Source organism: Hydra vulgaris, chromosome 12, assembly GCF_038396675.1.
Source record: "Hydra vulgaris chromosome 12, alternate assembly HydraT2T_AEP".
Classification (NCBI taxonomy): domain Eukaryota; kingdom Metazoa; phylum Cnidaria; class Hydrozoa; order Anthoathecata; family Hydridae; genus Hydra; species Hydra vulgaris.
In genome coordinates this window covers 14,450,001-14,470,950 of record NC_088931.1, presented here as the reverse complement: position 1 = coordinate 14,470,950, position 20,950 = coordinate 14,450,001, and the positions used below count along the sequence as shown (strand labels likewise).

At 30.0% G+C, this 20,950-nt stretch overlaps 2 protein-coding genes across 3 annotated transcripts in view; both read right to left on the bottom strand.

The window, feature by feature from the left end:
- Positions 1-12,856: 12,856 nt before the first annotated feature.
- On the bottom strand, positions 12,857-14,744 carry LOC136087967 (general transcription factor II-I repeat domain-containing protein 2-like). Its single transcript, XM_065811602.1, has 2 exons — positions 13,722-14,744; positions 12,857-13,654 (listed from the first exon to the last, which is right to left on the bottom strand). The coding sequence occupies exons 1-2, from the start codon at positions 14,742-14,744 to the stop codon at positions 12,857-12,859; spliced, it is 1,821 nt and encodes a 606-aa protein (XP_065667674.1).
- A 5,589-nt stretch (positions 14,745-20,333) lies between these two features.
- Positions 20,334-20,950, bottom strand: part of LOC100211718 (ras GTPase-activating protein-binding protein 1) — a 44,467-nt gene continuing 43,850 nt past the window's right edge. For both annotated transcript variants that reach the window (XM_065812281.1, XM_065812282.1), the window contains one exon: positions 20,334-20,645. In XM_065812281.1, coding sequence (XP_065668353.1) covers positions 20,379-20,645 — 267 coding nt within the window. In that variant the 3' untranslated portion in view covers positions 20,334-20,378. The remainder of the gene's footprint in view (positions 20,646-20,950) is intronic.

The following is a 20,950-nucleotide window of genomic DNA, read 5'->3' as shown; positions in this document are numbered from 1 at the left end:
CCTTTTTCAAACTCTTTCCAAAAATGAATTATGAACTTAAAAATATATTTACTTGGTTCAAATTTAACAAATTAACTCTTAACATTAATTAACTCTTAACATTAAAAGCAAATGAATTCCTTTCCATTCGCTCTCTAAAAAACATCATTTAACCCAAAACTTGCCCCAAAAATTGATCGTTGAAATTGAAATAAAAAGAGATTTTGTCACTAAATTTTTAGGAGCAGTTCTTAATGAGAATATTACATGGAAACCACATATTGACTATATTTGCTCAAATATGTCTAAAAGTGACGGAGTCTTACATAAATCCAGATCATATTTAAGCAAAAAAGCCTTAACCCAACTTTATTACTCATTTACACCTATATAAATTATGCCAACATTGTTTGGGGAAGCACCGAAAAAAGTAAGTTACATTGGCTTTAACGCCATCAGAATGTGATCCGCTTGATTAATTTTGCGGATCGTTTTACTCATTCCAAACTATTATTTATGGAGGTGAAAATACTTAATATTTACAAACTCAATCTTTATAACATTTTATGCTTTATTTATATGTGTAAAAACGATTTTACTTTACCTATCTTTAAAAAACTTTTTTCTCTAAACCCAATTAATAAAAATTTACTTAAAAATAAAAATTTGCAGAACAAAGTTTAACAAATTTTGCATTACATTCAAACACCAGATCCCCAGCCGGCATTTGGTTCTAAAAAGACGTCTTTTCAACCTTCATAAGACGTCTTTTTAGGACCAAATGCCGGCTGGGTCTTTGGAATAAAATTACTATACCTAATTTTGATGTATCCAACACTTTTCCGATCTTTAAAAATAAATTTTAAAATTTTATTCTATCTATTGATGATACATTTAAATACTTTTTATAACAACTACCTATTTGTCTTTTTAGTTGTAGGACTGTTGTATTTCCTATTACAAGAGATGTCTTACTGTATTTACTTTGTATATAATATATACAAAGTAACTTATAAAAGCGCAAATATACGTATACCATACATGAATATATATAATATATAATTATATATGAAGAGCACAATGGAAAAAACAGCAGAGTCACATTTTTCACATTTTGAGAAAACCTAAATTAAAGTTTTGAAACCTTTTTATTACAAATTATGTGAGAAACTGTCAATTCTTTTAATTTTTAAGGGAAGGTCATCCATTTAAGCATCAAATTTTAACAAATAAATATTCTGAAAATCATGTTAGCTCATGGAAAATTTTGTTTTTTCAAAATGTGTTCAGATTGGACTCTGCTGTTTTTTCCGTTGATTAGGACTTTGCCTGTTTTTCTATTGTAACACATAAGAAATAACTATATAAAACCATTAAATTTTAAATTTTTTTTATTTTAAACAAATAAAAAAATAAAAAATGCATGAACATTCACTGGTCTTGACCCTCATCTTCAACTTTATCGTCATACGGCAGAGCATCATAGAATGCCTCATTGGTGGTAAATTTTTTGAGGACTTGGAGGTCTTTGTACTTTGCAGCTGATATAGCCAGTCTGTCTTCATACAAAGCTACTGGCACTGCTGTGCATACTGAAAAATTGTTTTTTCTCGTTGGAACAATGATGTTTGTTTTCAAGAAAATACCGTTCCATGAGTCTCTGTGACAAACGGTCCCTGGACCTTCATCCTTGTTAAAAACCATTTCCCGAATGAGGCGCGTGGGGAACGGGCAGCCTTTCTTATACAATGGCCTTAGAAAGCCGGAGAAGTTTTTGACCAGATCCTGTTTAACATCAGTCACGTTAAATGGTGTAGGATGTTTTCGTGCTTCACTAAATATTTTTATCCAGTCTTCTGGAACACTAGCACTAGACTTTGTATTTACTGGACCCATGTCCCTGTCACACTCCATATAAGAATGTCCGCGCTCAGGGAATGTCACTGTCACTGAGGTAAACCTTTTTCTATGGTGCACCATATAATCTAAAAACCGAATCAGGGTAAAGTTCTTATTCTGTCCTAAGCAGGAATCGCAGAATAGTTCAAGGTAAGTAACCTCTTCGCTGACCTTGGTTGTGATGTGGTCATACAGGAAAGAAGCCACCTCATCTGAACCTTTACTAGCGACAGTCTCATCATAGCAGTAAAGAAAAACATCATCAGTTGATAGTTGGTGAATGTTAAATGATTGGTATGTGAGCTTTCTGTTGTAGTAAAAGTCATTGGTGGACTTGTTGGGTAGGTTGACATTTTTTTGGTAGTCAAACGTAAAGGCCTCAAGATGAGGTGTAATCTTGGCCCTTCGCTTAGCGTCTCTTTTTCTCCGGTAGAATGTGTCAGCCTTTCGCTGGTGGAGATCTTTTTGAAATTTTAACTGCTTCAGGTCCCTTATGAGGACTTCATTTGTTGGGTCTGATTCAAGAGTCTTTGTAGCAATTTCTATTTTTGCCAAGAACTGGTCGCAGGCTGAGCAAGTGTCGGTTCTTGGGTACCCAAAGCCAATGTTAAAATCGTTGTTGAATATAAGTCTGTATGACTCATACACTAAACTGTCTCCTGGCCACTTCTCTTGATATAAATCAAACATCTTGGAGATGCTGAGTTCTTCTGGCAGGTACAGCCGTCTCGTCTTCTCTTGTGAGTAATGAGACTGCCGACCCCTAAACGAAGAGATGTGGTCTCTTATTCTCTGCCGCAGTTCATCAGATATTTTGTGATGACTGCCATGCTTTCCTCGTCCATCAACAGGAGGCAGGCCTGGGGTGAGTAAAAAAAATTAAAAAAAAATTAAAAAAAAGTTATAAAAATACATGTTCAGAGAATAACAGCACTCTTTATGAATTTCAACATTTCTTTTTAAATATTGAAAAATATTAATATATAGACAAGAAAGGATTATAGAAAAATGTGCATTTTTTTTACATTAACTATGATAAGAAAAAATAGCTTTTTTATTCCACAAACTGAAACAAAAAACTATTGCTAATAGTATAAATTACCTGTAGTAGCAAGACTTCTCTTGATAGTCTCAAGTCTCCCTTTCTTAATTCCAAAGATGGAGATGAAGGCTTGAAAGCAAACATAGGCAAATGAATCTGGGTCAACATCATCTGTACTCTTCAGGAATACTTTATAGTGATAGCTGTGACTGTTTGCACTTTTAGGCTCTTCCTTTCGAGGTCTTTTTCGGCTAATCTCCGCGACTGTGATCAGTGAAGCAAGATAGGAATCCTGTAAAAAGAAGCAATATAAGATTATTAACGCAACCGGTCACACATCTTTGGAAACACAAGCATTTTTATAAAATTTAAAAATATATAAGCCTACCTACTTTGTTAGAATTAATAAATTTGTATGCTGCGTTCAAATAGAACAATGAACTGTGATATTGGGTCCACCCCACTAAAAAACTAAGTTAAAAATGCCTATTAAACATACAATACCAGCCTTGGGTATCATAACACAGTAATACAACCAGATGTCTACCATGGTTATGATTCAGATGTACAGGTCTAGCTATTCTAGACCTAACTAAATTTGAATGAAAATGAGAATGAGAAACTCTTTGTCTTATTTAATCAACATGTTCATGGTGGAATAACAGGTGCATTAAAATTATGAATCTAGGTCTAGACCTAAATCTAGAGCTAGTATTATAAATAAAAAAATAGTCTAGAACTATATTTAAAGAGTTTAATTTAAAACTTAAAAGAAGAACTCACCTGAGCATCCTTCGTTGGTAATGCATTGAATGACTCGAGGAGCAAGGCTCTATTCTCTTCTTTGACTGTTTGAAAGCATTTAAGTCTTATACATTTACAGTCAGGGCCAGTTACATGAGATGACAACCTCTGTTTCTTTGCTATGTCTTTCTTACTGCCATTTTTCTTTCTCTTTTTTGGCTTGTCTGTAACAATAGGTGTAGCATCGTAGTCAGCCATTTTGTTTTATAGATTCTTTGTGTACTGGTTACTCAAATGAGCTTGTGTACTGGAACTCAAATGAGCTTAATAAAAACACCCTATTTGATCCTTATGAATTTAAAATCAAAAAAGATTTAAATTTACTTTCTATACTACACTTAAACATAAGAAGCATGCGGCAAAATTTTGAAAAGTTTAAAGAATTTCTATCTATTATAAATTACACGTTCGACGTCATATCTCTGTCAGGGACTTGGCATGATTCAGAATGTCCTCTAGAGTTGAATTCTAATTATAGTTGTTGGTTCGGCAATAAAAACTAATTAGCCAACCACGAGGAAGCAATAAAAAAGGCAGAGGCATAGGTGTTTACGTGCTCAAAAAGTATTAATTTAAAATAAAAAAGCCATTAAGTGTAGCAAATAATAATTATGAAATAATTAAATATATGAAGATCACAATGGAAATCAAAACGGCAGAGTCACATATAACGTTATTATATGGACCCTGCCTTTTCTTTCCTTGTCACTGGTGGACACTGCTGTTTTTTCCATTGTATACCATATTTTCTTATTCCATTTTACCATAGACTATGTCGGTTGATTCATTTGAAACTTGGCTTAAAAGAAGCATTTTTCAATGCTTTATTACCCAAGGGCCATAACTGAAAAATTATAAAAATGTGACTCTGCCGTTTTTTCCATTGTGGTCTTCATATGGTATACATTTATTTGCGCTTTTATAAGTTCTAACAATAAGTTCCAACTTTTCTATTATATATAACATAAGTGGTTTGACTTATATTTTCAATTTATAACACGATTTATTGTAATTTTTTATTCTTGTTTATGTCTTGATATAAAAAAGTTTTAAAGTTGTAGAAGTTTTTGATGATCATTATGATCTTCTTTCAGAAGCCTTGTTTGTTTGTTTTTGTAAAGACGACAAATGTAAACATGCAGAACAGGAAAAAAAAATGTGCGACTTGTAGAGAAGAAATTTATAATTGAAATTCACGATACTGATAATCAATTATTATGTTGTCATATAAAACACTAAAAGCTGTATCACCAAAACTTTTTAGATGAAAAAAAAATTGTGTAGCTCTTTAACTTTTTGTATTAAATCAGTTGATGCATTGCATCAACTGATTTAATACAAAATATTACAGTGCATCAATATAATGCAATGTATTATTTTGTACAAAATATTACATTGCAATGTATTATTTTGTACAAAATAATACATTTTGTACAAAATAATACATTGCAATGTATTATTTTGTACAAAATAATACTTTGCATCAATATGATTTAATACCTCATTTTATGAGGCTGAAGATACAACACTTTTCCGTGTAATAATTGTTTAGTGGGAGTATAGTTAACAGAAAACAAAAGGTTTTGATATTAGATTCAATGATATTTAAAAAAGCTTATTAATTTAATCAATGATGGACAAATAGATTTCTTAGAAAATTTTGTTTCTTGTTTTGTCAAAAATTTAAAAGCGTAAATTCAAAATTGCGAGAGAAAAAGTTAACAATGGACAATATTATATCTTTCAAAAACTTTTTATATATTAGTTGTACTTATTATTTGTTGGTGTACCATATGTTAGAGTTGTTAACAAGGCCAAAAGTAGCAAGGTAAAGACCACATGTTACGAGGCCAAGGCCAAGACCAAAGCCAAGAGGTTTAAGGTCAAGTCCAAGGCCTACGCAAATATTTTCAAGACCAAAAACTAAATTTTTGTCTTACGTTAAGGCCAATTAACTTTTTCAAATAAATATTTGTAGCCTTTGTATGTTTTTCCAGCCACAGTTGGTTTTTTTTTTAATATTTTATGTACAACTTTTGTTTTACTTTGGATAATTTTTATTTTGGATAGTTTTATTTTGGATAATCTAAATCTCTTCGTAACCCAAGATGATTTTAAGTTTTTTGGACTTAAAGTCTTTTCACAGATCGGAAAGTTAGCATCATAAACTGAATAAAATAGTTTTAAAGAAATTTAGTAAATAATGTTTGAGTTGCTGCTAAAGTCTATTTGCTTCCAATGCAAAAACGATAATTATACTTTAAACTATTCAACATTAGCGTAGTCAAAAATAAGTTTTTTAATTCTTTTTGTTTGCTGAATTTTTATTTTAGAGCTTGATCGAATTGCTAAGAAAATCGGAAAATGGTCAGATATGTCTGTTTTTAGAATTCCTTTTCAAATATCTGTTTTGACTATGTTTTCTAACAGAGTCGCTGAGTTTATTGTCATTCTAGTAGGGTGACTGATCAAGGGTACAGCTCCTGCTTGAGTCATAAAAATTTTAATTTTGTAGTCTTTGTTATAGAGAAAACATTTCATATTAAATATCCGACAAAAAAAACCTTTTTTTTTCTGTTATTCTTTTTATAAAAAGATACTGCTGAAAAAAAATGCTCAGGTTTTAAAAAAAATTTTTGAAAACATTTTTTTTTTAGAAATTTTGAAATCAAATAAAAGCTTTCAAATTTGATATATACACTTTTTTATTAAACTAAATTTCTTATATATTTTTTCAGACTTTAACGGAGTTGTATATAATTTTTATAACAATTTTATTTCCTTTTATGTCGCCCACGTAGCGGTTTTTATGAGAAGATTGTGCTGACTCCGGTCATCTGTATCTTCTTCGAGCCCCTGTCAATTTATATAAATCCTTTTTTATTTATTCTATGAAAATGTTTATTTTAATCTGAAAACATTTCTTTGTGTTTTATCATTTTTAATTGTATGAACAGCGAAATATATTTTGAAATTTGAAAATAAAAACTTATTTTCAAACCTGGTCCCTTCAGACTTTTGGTACCCTTTTGCCTAGTGCAATCGCATTGCTAGCACTGCCCTCTTTACGGCTCTCTCTCTCTCTCTCTCTCTCTCTCTCTCTCTCTCTCTCTCTCTCTCTCTCTCTCTCTCTCTCTATATATATATATATATATATATATATATATATATGTATGTATATATATATATATATGTATGTATATATATATATATATGTATGTATATATATATATATATATATATATATATATATATATATATATATATATATATATATGTATATATATATATATATATATATATATATATATATATATATATATATATATATATGTATATATATATATGTGTGTATATATATACAGTATCGGACAAAACGAGTGGAATCAAATAATGCTAATTTAGTTTCTTTATATAAAAGTGCTGCATTTTTTCAATTTAGAGAAATAACTATGTAACTGTTTAGAGACAAAGTTCTTCAAGTTTTATTCATCCCAAAGTTCATTATTTGTACACGAAAATTAATAAATTAATCAAAAGTATTAAAAACAGTTGATTTCCTTCTGGACAAAACAAGTGCAACTCGACAAAATGTTGACCAAGCTGTATTTCGCTATTAATATTTCGTAGCGAATCCTTTGTTGTCGATCACAGCCTTGCATCTTTGAGGCATAGATTCGATCAGGTGATCAATGAAACTTTGTGGAATTGCTGCCCAGGCCTTTTGGATTTGTTAAAACAGTTGATCCTTATAACGAACACCTTCACGATTAATTCTGCGGTTGACGATCTCCCACAAGTTCTCGATAGGGTTGAGATCCAGAGATTGAGGCGGCCAATCCATCATCAATAGGTGGTTGTCTTGAAACCACTGCTTGACTACTTTTGCAGTGTGTTTCGGATCGTTGTCTTGCTGAAAAACCCATTTTATTGGCATATTCCACTCAGCATGAGGTAACATAACATCTTTCAGGATGTTTTTATACATGAAATGGTCCATTATTCCATCGTTTCGATGTATTGGACCTAGACAGTTTGCAGAAAAACACCCCCAGACCATTGCATTGCCTCTACCCCGCTTCACGGTCTTATGGCAGTAACGTAAATCGAGGCGTTTTCCGGCCGGTTGACGTACACGGCAAATGCCATCGCTCCCAATGATGTTGAACTTCGATTCATCACTGAGCAGAACAGTTCGTTATTTCTGCATATTCCAGTCAATATGAGGTGTAGCAAGCAGGAGTCTTTTTTTCTGGTTTTTTAGTGAAATCAGCGGTTTCTTTGCAGGGCGTCGAGAAAACAATCCGGCTTCAACAGCACGTCGTCTGATTGTTTTACATGTGAATTACATGTCGATTTACATGTCTCTTATATAGTGAATTACATGTCGATTTACATGTCTCTTATATAGTAAAATGAACATGTGTGAACCTATTCTGGAAGATTCTAGATGCTTCTTTTCGATGCTTTTGGAAGCTTCTAGATGCGTCTGGATGCTTCTGAATGTTTCTGGATATTTCTGGATGCTACTGGATGCTTCCAGATGCTTCTTCTGGAAAATTCTGGAAGCTTCTGCATGCTTCTAGAAACTTCTGAAAACTTCTGGATACTTCCTTTAATTATTAAAAAACTTCCGTGACGTTGACACGGACCAGACTTAAGAAAATGAAACAAACCAAAAAAGTTGCACTTGTTTTATCCGCAGCAAAATGGCACTTGTCAACGAAATTCTGCCTGTGTGCGGTCACCTGTCAGCTGATTGCTCATGTCATGGCATGCTATGACTCCAGACTCCTGAACTGATTGCTGTGGTAGTATAGTTCGTTTCGTTTATATATATATATAATATATATATGTTATATTATTATATATATATAACATATGTATATATACATATATATATACAGTATTGGACAAAACATTTGCAACCAACATCGAACAATGCTAAAAAGTGTTCCTAATTTTACATGTCTTAAAAACGAAACGAACTATACTACCACAGCAAACAGTTCAGGAGTCTGGAGTCATAGCATCCTTTTTAAATACTTTTGATTAATTTATTAATTTTCGTGTACAAATAATGAACTTTGTGATGAATAAAACTTGAAGAACTTTGTCTCTAAACAGTTACATAGTTATTTCTCTAAATTGAAAAAATGCAGCACTTTTATATAAAGGAACTAAATTAGCATTATTTGGTTGCACTCGTTTTGTCCGATACTGTACATATATATATATCAGGTTTGAAAACAATAGGTTTTTTTATTTTCTTGTTGTACTTTTATCTTGGAGCTGAAAACTTATAAAGACAATACTTCTCGGTATCTTAAAATGCACGAACTTTTGACATTATGCCACCAGCTCACGAATTAAACTGTCAGCATCCATTAATTGTTTAGCTTACGTTATTAAAAAAGAAGTTGAAATTCGTAAATAAATTTTAGTGGCAGAACACAATTGAAAATCAAAAAAAAGTTATGAGTTCTTATCAGTTAATAATTGGTTTGTTTTTAAGAGAAATCAATTATCAAAAGAATTTTGTATTTTAGCTAGATGATATTTAGTTCTTGAAGAAGGCAATTTTCAAGTTTTTTTAGGATTATAGTTGATTTTCAGTTTTTTCCCAATGCTTTTATTAACTCTTCGTCTCTGTCTGTTTGTCTGTGAGCATCAAATCTTGCAATCAATTTTTGAGTCACTTCATATACATACTCTTGCTTGATGACTATACAATATTCAATAATTAGTTTTGCTATAAGTCAATTAATTTAGTTAATTTTTTTATATAAAAAGAAGAATAAATTTAAGAATAAGTATCATATTTGTTTTCCACATACACGTGCGTCTTGCTTATTATTTGGATAAAGCGTTGACTTTATCCAAATAAGCAAGAAGCGTAAACGGAATGTCTGAGGTTCGAGACCTGCCTCTTCTTAAATTTTTGCTGTTTTTTTACACACGCACACAGCTGAATGTTAATAAAATAGTAATATCAGAAAAAATTGGTTGCAAAATTTGTGTTTTAATAACATATAAAAGCATTTTTTAAGTTCCTTTTTTAATTTTACTTGTTTAGGAATATAGTCGGTTAGTCGGGATTTTGAGACATTTCACAAAAGTGTTATTTAGTTTTGAGAACCTTTTTTTTTAGAAAGCATTTGTTACTTTTTAAGGATTAACCAAAAACAAAACGTCTCATATGCAACTATCAACTGAAAAAACAAATGCTGAATAAATAAAACTTTATTAACTTTGAATTATAACTGAATATGAACTTACTGCAAGAGTTATTATTTGTAACAACCATTCCTCTATTATTTTCTATTTTAAAAAGTCGATAATTTATTTGTAATTTGCACCCCCCAAAAATTTTCGCTTCATTTTGATGTTGTATATTTTATTAAAAATATCAGAAATAACTTCTGAAACAGTAAAAGTTTTATTCAATTAAATGAATGTCTTTTACTATATTTATTAAAAAGACCATACACCTGATGCTAATTTATGTAAAGCACTTAAAAAATACATTAAGGGTATGACAGTTGTAATCTAACTTAACTTAACAACTCTTTAGCGCACACTATTTCTGACAAAACTGCTTCTGTAGCAACTCACGTATACCTTGATCTGGAGAGGGGCATTACCTAAATCGAAGTCAAAAAAAAGAAATGGCTTGAAAGGAACAATCAAGATCTGTATCGAAAATGTGGAAATACATCGAAAATTTTAGGAAACGAAATCAATTTAAATTTTTGCTTAAGAATTATTTCGAAACTGGCAAATCAGTACTTACATCGAAACATAAAATCTAGAATTATTTCGAAAGAATTTCAAAACTTCATGAAAAATAACCATTTATTTCACAATTATAAAAACTGTTTTAAAACTATTTAAAAGGAAAAAATGCACTAGACTATTTTAAATTTTCAAAAAAAATTTAGGAAAACTGTTTGTTATTCTCTCCATTAAAAATTTATACTTTAAAATTGTAATACACAAATTTGCAATCAAAATTTTAGTCCTTTCTCGTTTTTCAATACAATTTTCATTATCATGATTTCGATATAAATTCTTATACTGCATTTTCTATTATTACATAAGTAAGTTTTTGGCTTTAATCACTTCGACCTAGTTCCTCTTTTCGATCAATGAGTCTTGAGTTGAATGGTGAGTCTTATCAAACTTAAAATGGCCGTATTAAAGACCGTAAAAAGAGGGACTTTTTAAAGGCAAGGGTATATTCAAATATTAATATATAAGATGAAATTAAAAAAAAAAAAAAAACACTCGAATAATAACAACAAATATAATAAGCAACAACATCACCAAAAAAGGAGAGAAATACACAAAAGTATAAACAAAACAAAGATATTCACGACAGTATAAACCATCCATAATAATACACGACAATACAAGCCATCTACAAAAATATACGACAGTATAATTAATAGACAGAAATACACAACAAAATGAATAATGCAAACAATATAAATTGATAAAACCATTTTTACATAGTGATTTTTTAATTTTGTTTTCCATTTTCGAATTTGTTACGAACAATTTTTTTTAACTGTGTTTTTTATTTATTTATTTTTTTTTTATGTTTTTTTTTTCTTTTTCTCTTTTCATTCAAAATTTTCGATATTTTTCTTGTATTCGCTTTATTTGTTTTTTAAAATAATCTATTCTAAACAATTTTCTTTATTTATTTTTTTCCATCATTTTCGCGCGCGGCAATAAGAAACAATAGTGCGAAAAGTTTACTTTATGTGTTCAAACAGCTGCAGCAACGATAAGAAATACCTAATGATCATGCCTCGTTGAATGAAGATATAGTATGTATGATAGTTCTTCTGTTAAAATTTTCAACTTAAGTTGAACGTTCAATTGAACGGAAATTAACTACATTGCCTATAGTGTTTCTCGTTCTGATTTAAAACATATTTTAAAGCAACACACTTTCAACAAACTCAATCTTTGCATATAATTACTGTATACATGTATACAATGAAATATAAGTTAAGTTTTTAGTCGATTAATAAAACCGGCATAATATTTAGTTAACTGAGCTCAGCTAGCAGAACACAAATGTTCTATAAATCAATAAAGGGAAGTTCTTGTTCAGTGAAGTTTGCTAATATACTAAAAAGGTCCATTACAAGATTTTATTACTCTCTGATTAACAATAAAGAAACCAGAATATGTTGGTTATTTCTAGAAGAAAAAATCCTTACTAATTGAAAAACAATATTAGAATGAAATTGTCTTACTGATCAAGTTATAAACGTAAAACCATTACGGTTGCGATATTAGAGCTAAAAGATATATTTCGTAAAAAATGCAATGGTTACACTTATCCATCATGGTTACGAAACTACTTCAGCTGAAGAAGTTCACGTTTTCTTTCTTAACAAAGTCGCCAATTGGGTTGGAGCCGGCATTTAACCTTTGGGTTCTGAGCCAGAACTCTAGTCACTTTGAAACGGCTGCTTAATAATAATGCTTAATAGGGTCTTAATAAGCTCGAGGTGGAATATTTTGCGGGAACGATTGCCCACCCTCCCCTTCTAAGATTTTATAACTATTTTTTTTGCGTTTTTTTAAATTTAACACAGCATGTTTGAAAAAGACGAAATTAATTGAAATAGGGTGTTTAAAATGATTTGAAATTTTAATAAAATTGGGAAACGCGAATTCCCACCCCTCCCTTTAAAACCGTCTTCCCCTTCCCCAGACCTTTACCAGACGGTCTGGATCCACCAAAACAAACAAAAAACAAATCGCCCCCCTAAAAGACCACCTTACTATATGGTCTGGATCCGCCCCTGCAGTCAGTCATTATGAAATCAATTGAAAAATAACTGTATAAAAAAACTTAAATAGCATTATGCAACAACCATTATGCGCATCTTCTTATTTCCTGACATTATAACTCAGTGGTCGGCACCATATTTCGAAAGGAGCCCACTTGCAAAATTCTTGTTTTAGTTGCGGCACACAGCAATAAATAAAGTATATATAAAATAGGTTATATTACCTATATAACAGAATATAGTATAGAATTAGATTATAGAACTAATAATTGTATCAATACAAAATACATAGTTAAGAAAAAAACCAGATAAAACACAATTAAAAATTTGGTGAGTATTTTGTTGTTGCAGCTAGCACAAGGTTATTAAAATGAGTGTCAGTCAGTCTTGTTCTGTAAACATTTTTTATTATTTTCATGGCTGAGAATGTTTGTTCGCATTGGTAACTAGTGCCATACATACAGATAAGTCTATTTGCATGTTTTTTAAGAACTGGAAAACGTTCCTTCATGACAGCATGCCAGAAAATAATTAAATTTTCACCAAAAGTGCCATCTTCATCTTTTTTTGGTGCCTTTCTTCTCAACTCGTCGTCACATTGAAAGTTAATTAGTTCATCCTCTGCTTTTAAAATATCAGCTTCTTCAAAGTCCTTTAGAATACTAATATCATTCATATCAAAGTCAAATGGATAACACAAAAAAACCATATGCTTTTTTAAGTCTTCAAATTCATTAAATCTGTTTTCAAATTGATCATACAGAGCAGTCACTATTAATGAAAATGACGATAACATTTCCCTTGATGGTTGACATTCATTTAAAGTAGGAAAATGAGTACAACTACCAGATGCAAATTGAGTTTTGTACAAATTAAGTTTTGTCTTCATCACAGTGATGTGGTTGATTAAATCACAAACCAGCACACGGCGGCCTTGTAATCTCTTGTTCAGAACATTGAATTGTGCTGTGATGTCGCAAAGGAAAGCCAGTTTACACTTAAACTCTTCAATAGACATTGTAATGAATGAAAATTTTTGAGTTAACATGAACTGCAGTACACTTGGCAAACACACCCAAAATCTGTTAAGAATATTTCCTCTTGATAGCCACCTAACCTGCAAAAAATAGACAAACATTTATTTTTGATTGTAATGGTAAATTATTTATTTTTTGTCTATATACCTCTGAATGAAGAAGAAGATCACCATGTGCATCTTCATTTTGTTCCGTTAGCGCAAGAAATTGACGCCGTTTGAGTGCATTGAAACGTATACGATTGATTGTTTTTACTACAGCTGTCATTACATCATCAATTGTCGCAACTTTAGCGCACAGTGCTTCCTGGTGTATCACACAGTGATATGACATAAATTTGTTAGGAAACTCACCACTATTTCTCAGCAAAGTAACAACTCCTCGAATTCTTCCAATCATAGCAGGAGCGCCATCTGTGACAACTGAAGATATTTTTTGAAGAGGCACTTTCCTATTTTTTAATATTTTGAAAAATTTGTCATAAATGCCTTGTCCAGTTGTAGTTGTTTCCAGTGGTTCAATTCCAAGCAGTTCTTCAAATAAACAACAATTCGTAGTGATAAAACGTGCATAAACACAGAGTTGTGCTTTACCGACAAGGTCACTAGACTCATCGAGAGCGATACTCACAAATTCAGCTTCTGACAGATTGTTTGACAATTGTTCATAAACATTAACAACCATTTTCTCAATTTTTCGAGTAACTGTACGCGCGGATAAGTGTATACTTTGAAATTTGTCATGAATTTTTTCATCATTTGGGAAAAGAAATTTTGATGCTTCAATCATGCATTTTTTGATTATTTCACCATCAGTAAATGGTTTCAGGTTTTTTGCTAATATCCATGACACCATATTAGAGGCACAAGTTTCACAATCAACACTGCTAGACATTTGTTGAAACAAATTTTTATGTTTTTCTAAACAGCTTTTCAATGAGTCGTATTTTATTTTTCTGGTTGTTGAATCAAGAGGATATTTAGTACTGTACAATTCATGTTTTGATACGAAATGACGTTCAAGCTTGGTTCCTTTCAGTTCACTAACAGTCTCATTACATATTAAACATAGAGCATTGTTACTTAGTCCCTCAGTGAAGAAATAAATCAGCTCCCATTTTTCATTCCACTGACGTGCATATTTACGCTTCGCTTCATGTTTACCTGGCATATCTTTACAAGTTATTGTGTGTATTTATCAGAGTTGCAACTTCTGAGTAAAGCATCCAAACTCGATAACTGGTTATACTCGAGTAATTTTTGGTTATTCAATTTCCAAATATTGCGTCTTAAAAAACCGGTTATTTAAAGCATTAAAGATTTGCCGACTATTTCTTTTATAATACTTATTTCGTAAAAAATCTAAACAATGTAGTATTTTTATTCAAGAAAAGTACGAAAAACATTCTAAAGACGATAACTTTTACCACTGTTATATTTGATATGAAATAGTTTTTACAGCGTTAAATTAATTAAATTGTTGTTTGAGTTACTTCATCTGAACAAATTCGAATGTTCTAATTATTTTTGACGAGCTTTTCGAATGTTTTTATTTTTGTAGAGTAATTTTTTAACATGATTTAACTTTTAAGTATAAGGATCTTATTTGAAGTCTTAAAGTGCTAGAGTGCATTAAAATTATTTTTTTACTATGTCTAAAATGACAAGATCTGGTGTTAGGGAGTATTTTATAAGGAGGCTTTATAATTTTTACAGCCTGGAAAACAACTAAAAGGCCCACAACTACACTACTTTGTATATTATGCAGCTAGGTGGCTTGGGACCCACAAATTATGTAGCAAAGGTCTACAATTTGCCGACCTCTGTTATATCTTATTTGATTAAAGCTTCTGATTATGGTGACTTGAGTTATTCTTATCTTTTCACAAATGATAATTTTTGAGATCTACTGTCAATCAAGAACACCCTAAAGTCAGAAGGGTTTTGCTAAAAAGTTTTCTATTCGGTCAGTGAGAATTAATGCTACACTGTTTGGCATTATTTTTTATAATGATTTCTTTACATTTTTCACAGATGCAAAATATTATAAGGAATTATATTCAACACCTAGCAAAAAAATAAAATTCAATTTTTGTACATTTTGTGTGTTCTTGATTAGCAAAGCAGAAACGTAAACGTTTTTTGTAAATACATCTTTAAAAAAAACTGCTTATAAAGATATTGCCTAAAGTTTACCAAACTGCTAAAGTTATAAATTAAGCAGCTGTGCAAAGCAAGTTGAAAATAAACGAACTAATGCATATTCATTATCTGGAATTCGGGTAATTCTTTAATGGACTTTCAAAACATTTATTTAACTAAGTAATTTTTTATGTTTAATATTAGAGTTTTTTTACCTTCAAATCTGCTCAACTAGACAAGGTGACATGAGTTAGGTTATAGGGAAACGGTAGGGCTAAAAAAAAGAAGCGACTAATTTTAAATGAAAGTAAAATAATTGGGTATAACACTTGAAGAAGTAAAGCCAGCTAAGAAAAGAGAATTATATTTTTTTGTTCAAAAATAAAAGAGGCTGCGCATCTCACTCGACCACCGTCCATCAACCACTTGTTGCACGTAACGTTTTAATTCTAATCCATTACTTTTTATCCGTTAGATGTTTTGTCTAGCGATGCATAGTTTTCGAGATAATTTACTTGATAACTAGCGCCGCCCTACCTTACATGTTGCAAAGAACTTTTGAGTTGTGACAATATTGATAAAAACAATCCTGATCATACTTATTTGGCAAATATTTTTATAGGCGTCCTTTATATTCACTATTATTTTTAGATTATTTGCACATCCTTTGCAACGATTGTTTTATCGTACGAGAAGAGAAATAAATAAAAAAAAGATTTACATGAACGACATGCGAAAGCTTAAGAATAAGAATATTTTAAAATCATTTTAATGAATTTTCGAATTATAACTTGTCCCATGGATAGAAACGGTGATAAAATTAGATGAAAGAATTGTTATTAATATTTTTCTTAATAATAAGATAATTATTTCTACCAGCGAAATGACAGTTGATCATGTAAAATCCATGATAAACTTCTTTTAGGAAAACCTAAAAATAAAAAATGTATTGCTTTGTTCATAAAAGCACACTTAAATATTTTTTTAAATACAGCCGAGTTTTTGATTTTTAAATTACGATTAGTTTTAAAAACAACCAAATAAAACAAAAACAATTTCATGGCTAGAAAATTATTTTTATTATCCAAAGATTTTAATTTTAAAAAGTGGTATAAAAAACTGAGAAACTTAACGACAATACATTTAAATCGATTTTGTAGACGTTTTTCTATCAGTTATTCTCTTTTACTACATTCTCGTATAAAACTGGCGTAAAGGTCCTTACAATCTACAAGTTCAGGGTCAAGTTTGATCTTCTCTTTGTTTGCTAAAACAAATCAATAATGAAAATATATTGCGGGTGCCAAACTGTGCCAAACTATGCCAAATCAATCAATGGGTGAATTTCTTTAAGTTTATACATTGAGAAAATTCAGACTTACTTAACGCCAAGATCGTTTAAAAGCAATGATAAAATATTTAATAAATTTAAGAGTTGTCTAATGCCAAATAAACGTTCTCACTGCTTATTATGACTCCTACCTCACTTATTAATCTAACTTTTTTTTCTTTCTAAAACAATACCCATTCAAAAAATAGCAACAAAAAAAAAAAAAAAAAAACACTAAACTATAAATTTGGAGTTTTGTAACATATAAGATATACAAGAATTTAATCTCCCCTCTCCCCCCAATGTTAATATGGCACTTAAATTTTTATGTTGAAGACTAACGTCTTCAACATAAAAAGGATGTAGCATATTTTGATGTTTGAGATACCAGAGACTTCCCTATTTACCCTATAAAAAAAATATCTTTCTTAACACAAGCATTAATGAAAAACATTCAGATAAGGATGCTTTGCAAAAAATTGCAAAGGTTGGAGCCTGGGAACAAAAAAGTACTAAAATTTTGGCCACAACTGCCCCTAACGTGGGACCAACAAGTTGATAAAATATTTTTCTTACTAATCTTAAGTTAAGTTATATTCATCGATAAATTTTAAATTTCATACAATAATCTCTTAACATTTAGAAGTTATGACTATATAAAATTTGAAAACCCCTCAAATTGAAGGGGATTTAAGTTTTATATGATCATAATTTTTAAACGCTGAGAGATTATACTATAAAATTTGTCGATGAATATAACTAAAGTTGAGATTAGTAAGAAAAATATTTCATCAACTTGTTGCTCTCACGTTTGGAGCAGTTTTTTTCAGGCCAAAATTTTAGGGTTTCTTGTTCCCAGGCTCCAATCATCGCAGTTTTTTGCAAAGCATCCTTATTTTATATAAGTATAAACATATAAATGTTTGGAGTTTGTCCCATATCTGGAAGATACTTATCTCAAATAAGAAAAAATGTTGGATCTGCCCATGATATAAATGCGTGTGTGCGTGGTGCCAAGTTTAAAAGAAATCCATCAAGATGCAGAAAAAACTTTTATATCAATTTCTTTTTTCATTTTTAATCAATTTTCCTTAACATTAAATTTCTATAATTTATTTTATAGCAATAATTGTTTATTATTTATTTTATAACATAAAATTTGCATTAAATATGTAATATTCTAACAGAACAGAATTATATCATATTGAACATATGATATATCGTAGAAAACTTTTATAATATAATTTTTTTTACCGTTTTTTATTGTTCTTTCTAAAACAAAAAGAATTGTATATTTTCCTTAAACAATAAACTTTTATATTTAATTTTACAACACAAAATTACTTCATAATAAAAAACATGCATTATATAAAAACAATTTAGAATTATATTAATTATAGTGAAAACACTTCGTACATATATTATATACGTCAGCATTGATAAAAAGTAAAAGAATATACTCTTAAAGAGAAATTCACCCATGATACATTTTTAATTTTGGCAGATTTCTTATTCATTGTACCTAGGTAATTTTTATTAGTTTAAAATTTTTAAACAATATTAAATTACCAAAAGTGACTTCAATTGTTGGATTTGATGCATCACATGAGACGAGTGTTTCCAGCTTAAATTTTGGGTTTGTTTTGAGTAATTTGCGAGAAGAAATTCGGCGCGAGAATTCCCTAAATTTAAGAATGTTTAAAACGTACACTTTACAACGCATGACATTATATACCTTCCTGCACGCCTAAATGCGATTTATGTAAAATACTTTTACTGATGATATTAATGAATGAAACAAATTAACTAATAATTAAAGTTATCAACAATTGTCGTTTACATAGAATAAAATTGAATATGCCGAAATAAAAGTAAAAAATATAAAGGTAAAATGCAAATGAAGTAATGTCTTTGTGTATCGCAACGTAAATATTCATTAAACATATAGTAACGGAAAAAAATATTAGATTCAAGAAAGGTTGTTTAATTAGCCAATCGGTTATTTTTAATGAAACATATGTATATATTTAAAGGCGAATTAAAAAAAATTTGCTTAAACAGGTCGAAACGTTAAAAATATCTTTATTTTAAAAGCAAAATTAAAAAAGGAGAATTTAATCTGCTTATTATCTTTTTTTGACATTTGTAATTTTAAAAGATTTAAAAAAGAAAAATTTTTTTTTACTAAAACTAAAAATCATATTTTTTAAATTCGTTAATTTTTAGTCTTTTTTAGGTACCTTAAAAAATCTGTTATAACGTTAAAAAATAGGCGATATTTTGTACCAGTGTCGTAAAACAAATTAATACTCATAATAAATTAACTAGTGCTGCGTATTTTATTTAGAAATAGATTAACTCCCATTTAAATAATAACTATAAAATATATGCATATTACCAGGGAATTTAAGATATTAAAAACTGTAGTTAATATTTTTAGGAGTTAATCTGTTCATGAAAAATTAATTTTTAGAAACTGCGATATTAAGATAAATTTCGAAAAAAATAATTATGAAAGTAAATCATGTAAAAATGTCCAAAACATATTAAAATGAAAATAGGAAATAAATATAATAAAACTTTGATTTTTTTTTACTAATAATTCGAATAAATATTATTTTCCGACTTAAATATAGATGATGTTTACGAAAATTAAGAAAATATGAAATGCTTTGAAGTAAAATACGAAACGTCTACGACCATATGACAACCGTGCAAAATGTCTATTCCCAATAAAGTTAGTAAAAACAGACAAAGCACAGTGCTCTTAAACGCAATAGTTGATTATTTGTAGCATTTTGTTATTTAAATTCAGTTAAATGTCAGTCATGAATTCAAGTCATAAATATTATAATATAGTCCTAAATCAAAACAATTGCACTAAAATAAAGAATTCATACCTCACTGCTGTTAAATTTTCAGAACTCGAAAATGGATCAAATGCAATGCGAATTTCACGAACAAGCTTTAACGTTGCTTGCTTTGCAGCCATACTTTCAATAAAAATGTTATGTTTTAATAGTTTTAATTTGATATTATCTTTTTACTAAAATCGTAAAATAAAATGCGCGCGCATAAATACACAAGAGTATTACAAATGTTTCTTTAGGTCAACTATGACATGATGCATTTAAAATCACAACATTAAAATATAACATTTCATAGACTGTAAATTTTATTTAAATCAGCCTTCAGATCCCTTTTTAAAATTTATAAAATCGCTCCACACATTTTAATTACGATTTATAAAAAACTAAATAATCCCAGCAATTAAAAAAGAACAAGATATGTTTTTGAAACACAAATTTAAAAAGACGCGGTACATAAAATTATTTAATTTTTAATCCGTGGTTGTCTTTGCTCGCGCGTAGCTCTAGGTTCTTGTGCAGCTCTAGGCTCTTTTAGTTTATCAGATTTTATATCATCAGTATTTTTTCTTTGTCCATATGAACCTCTTCCTCCTCTTGATGAAGGCGGTCCTCTAAATCCACCACGCTCACCTCCACCACGGTCTCCTCTACCACCTCGGTAAGAACCACGATTGCCAGCTCCAGAACGTTTTTCTTCAATGTTTATAGTATTAGAGTTTATAATAATTGGCTGTAAATAAAACATAAAAATATTTTTGATAACAATTTTTATTACTTATTGCTTTACAACACGACGTATTTTATAACAAGCCTATTCACCGTGCGGATGGCATCAAAAACTGGAGGCGAACATTCTGAGCTGCTATATTTCTTGTAAAGCGTCGAAGTTTTAACTGAATTTACTCAAAATTTTAAATTAAATTTGTGATAGAACTAAGTCGTGAATGCTGTGTCACAAACTGAAACAAAAATTATGATTAAGTCTAATAAAGGAAACTTTTTATCTTCCTCGAACACCAAAAGATTAAAGCTGAT

Bases quoted from the DNA above. Each gene is read 5' to 3' on its own strand.
- LOC136087967 (XM_065811602.1), bottom strand. From the start codon at position 14,744: ATGCCAGGTAAACATGAAGCGAAGCGTAAATATGCACGTCAGTGGAAT. The intron at 13,655-13,721 runs GTATATAGACAA...TATTTTTTGCAG, and splicing joins ATCTTCTTCTTCATTCAGAG to GTTAGGTGGCTATCAAGAGG.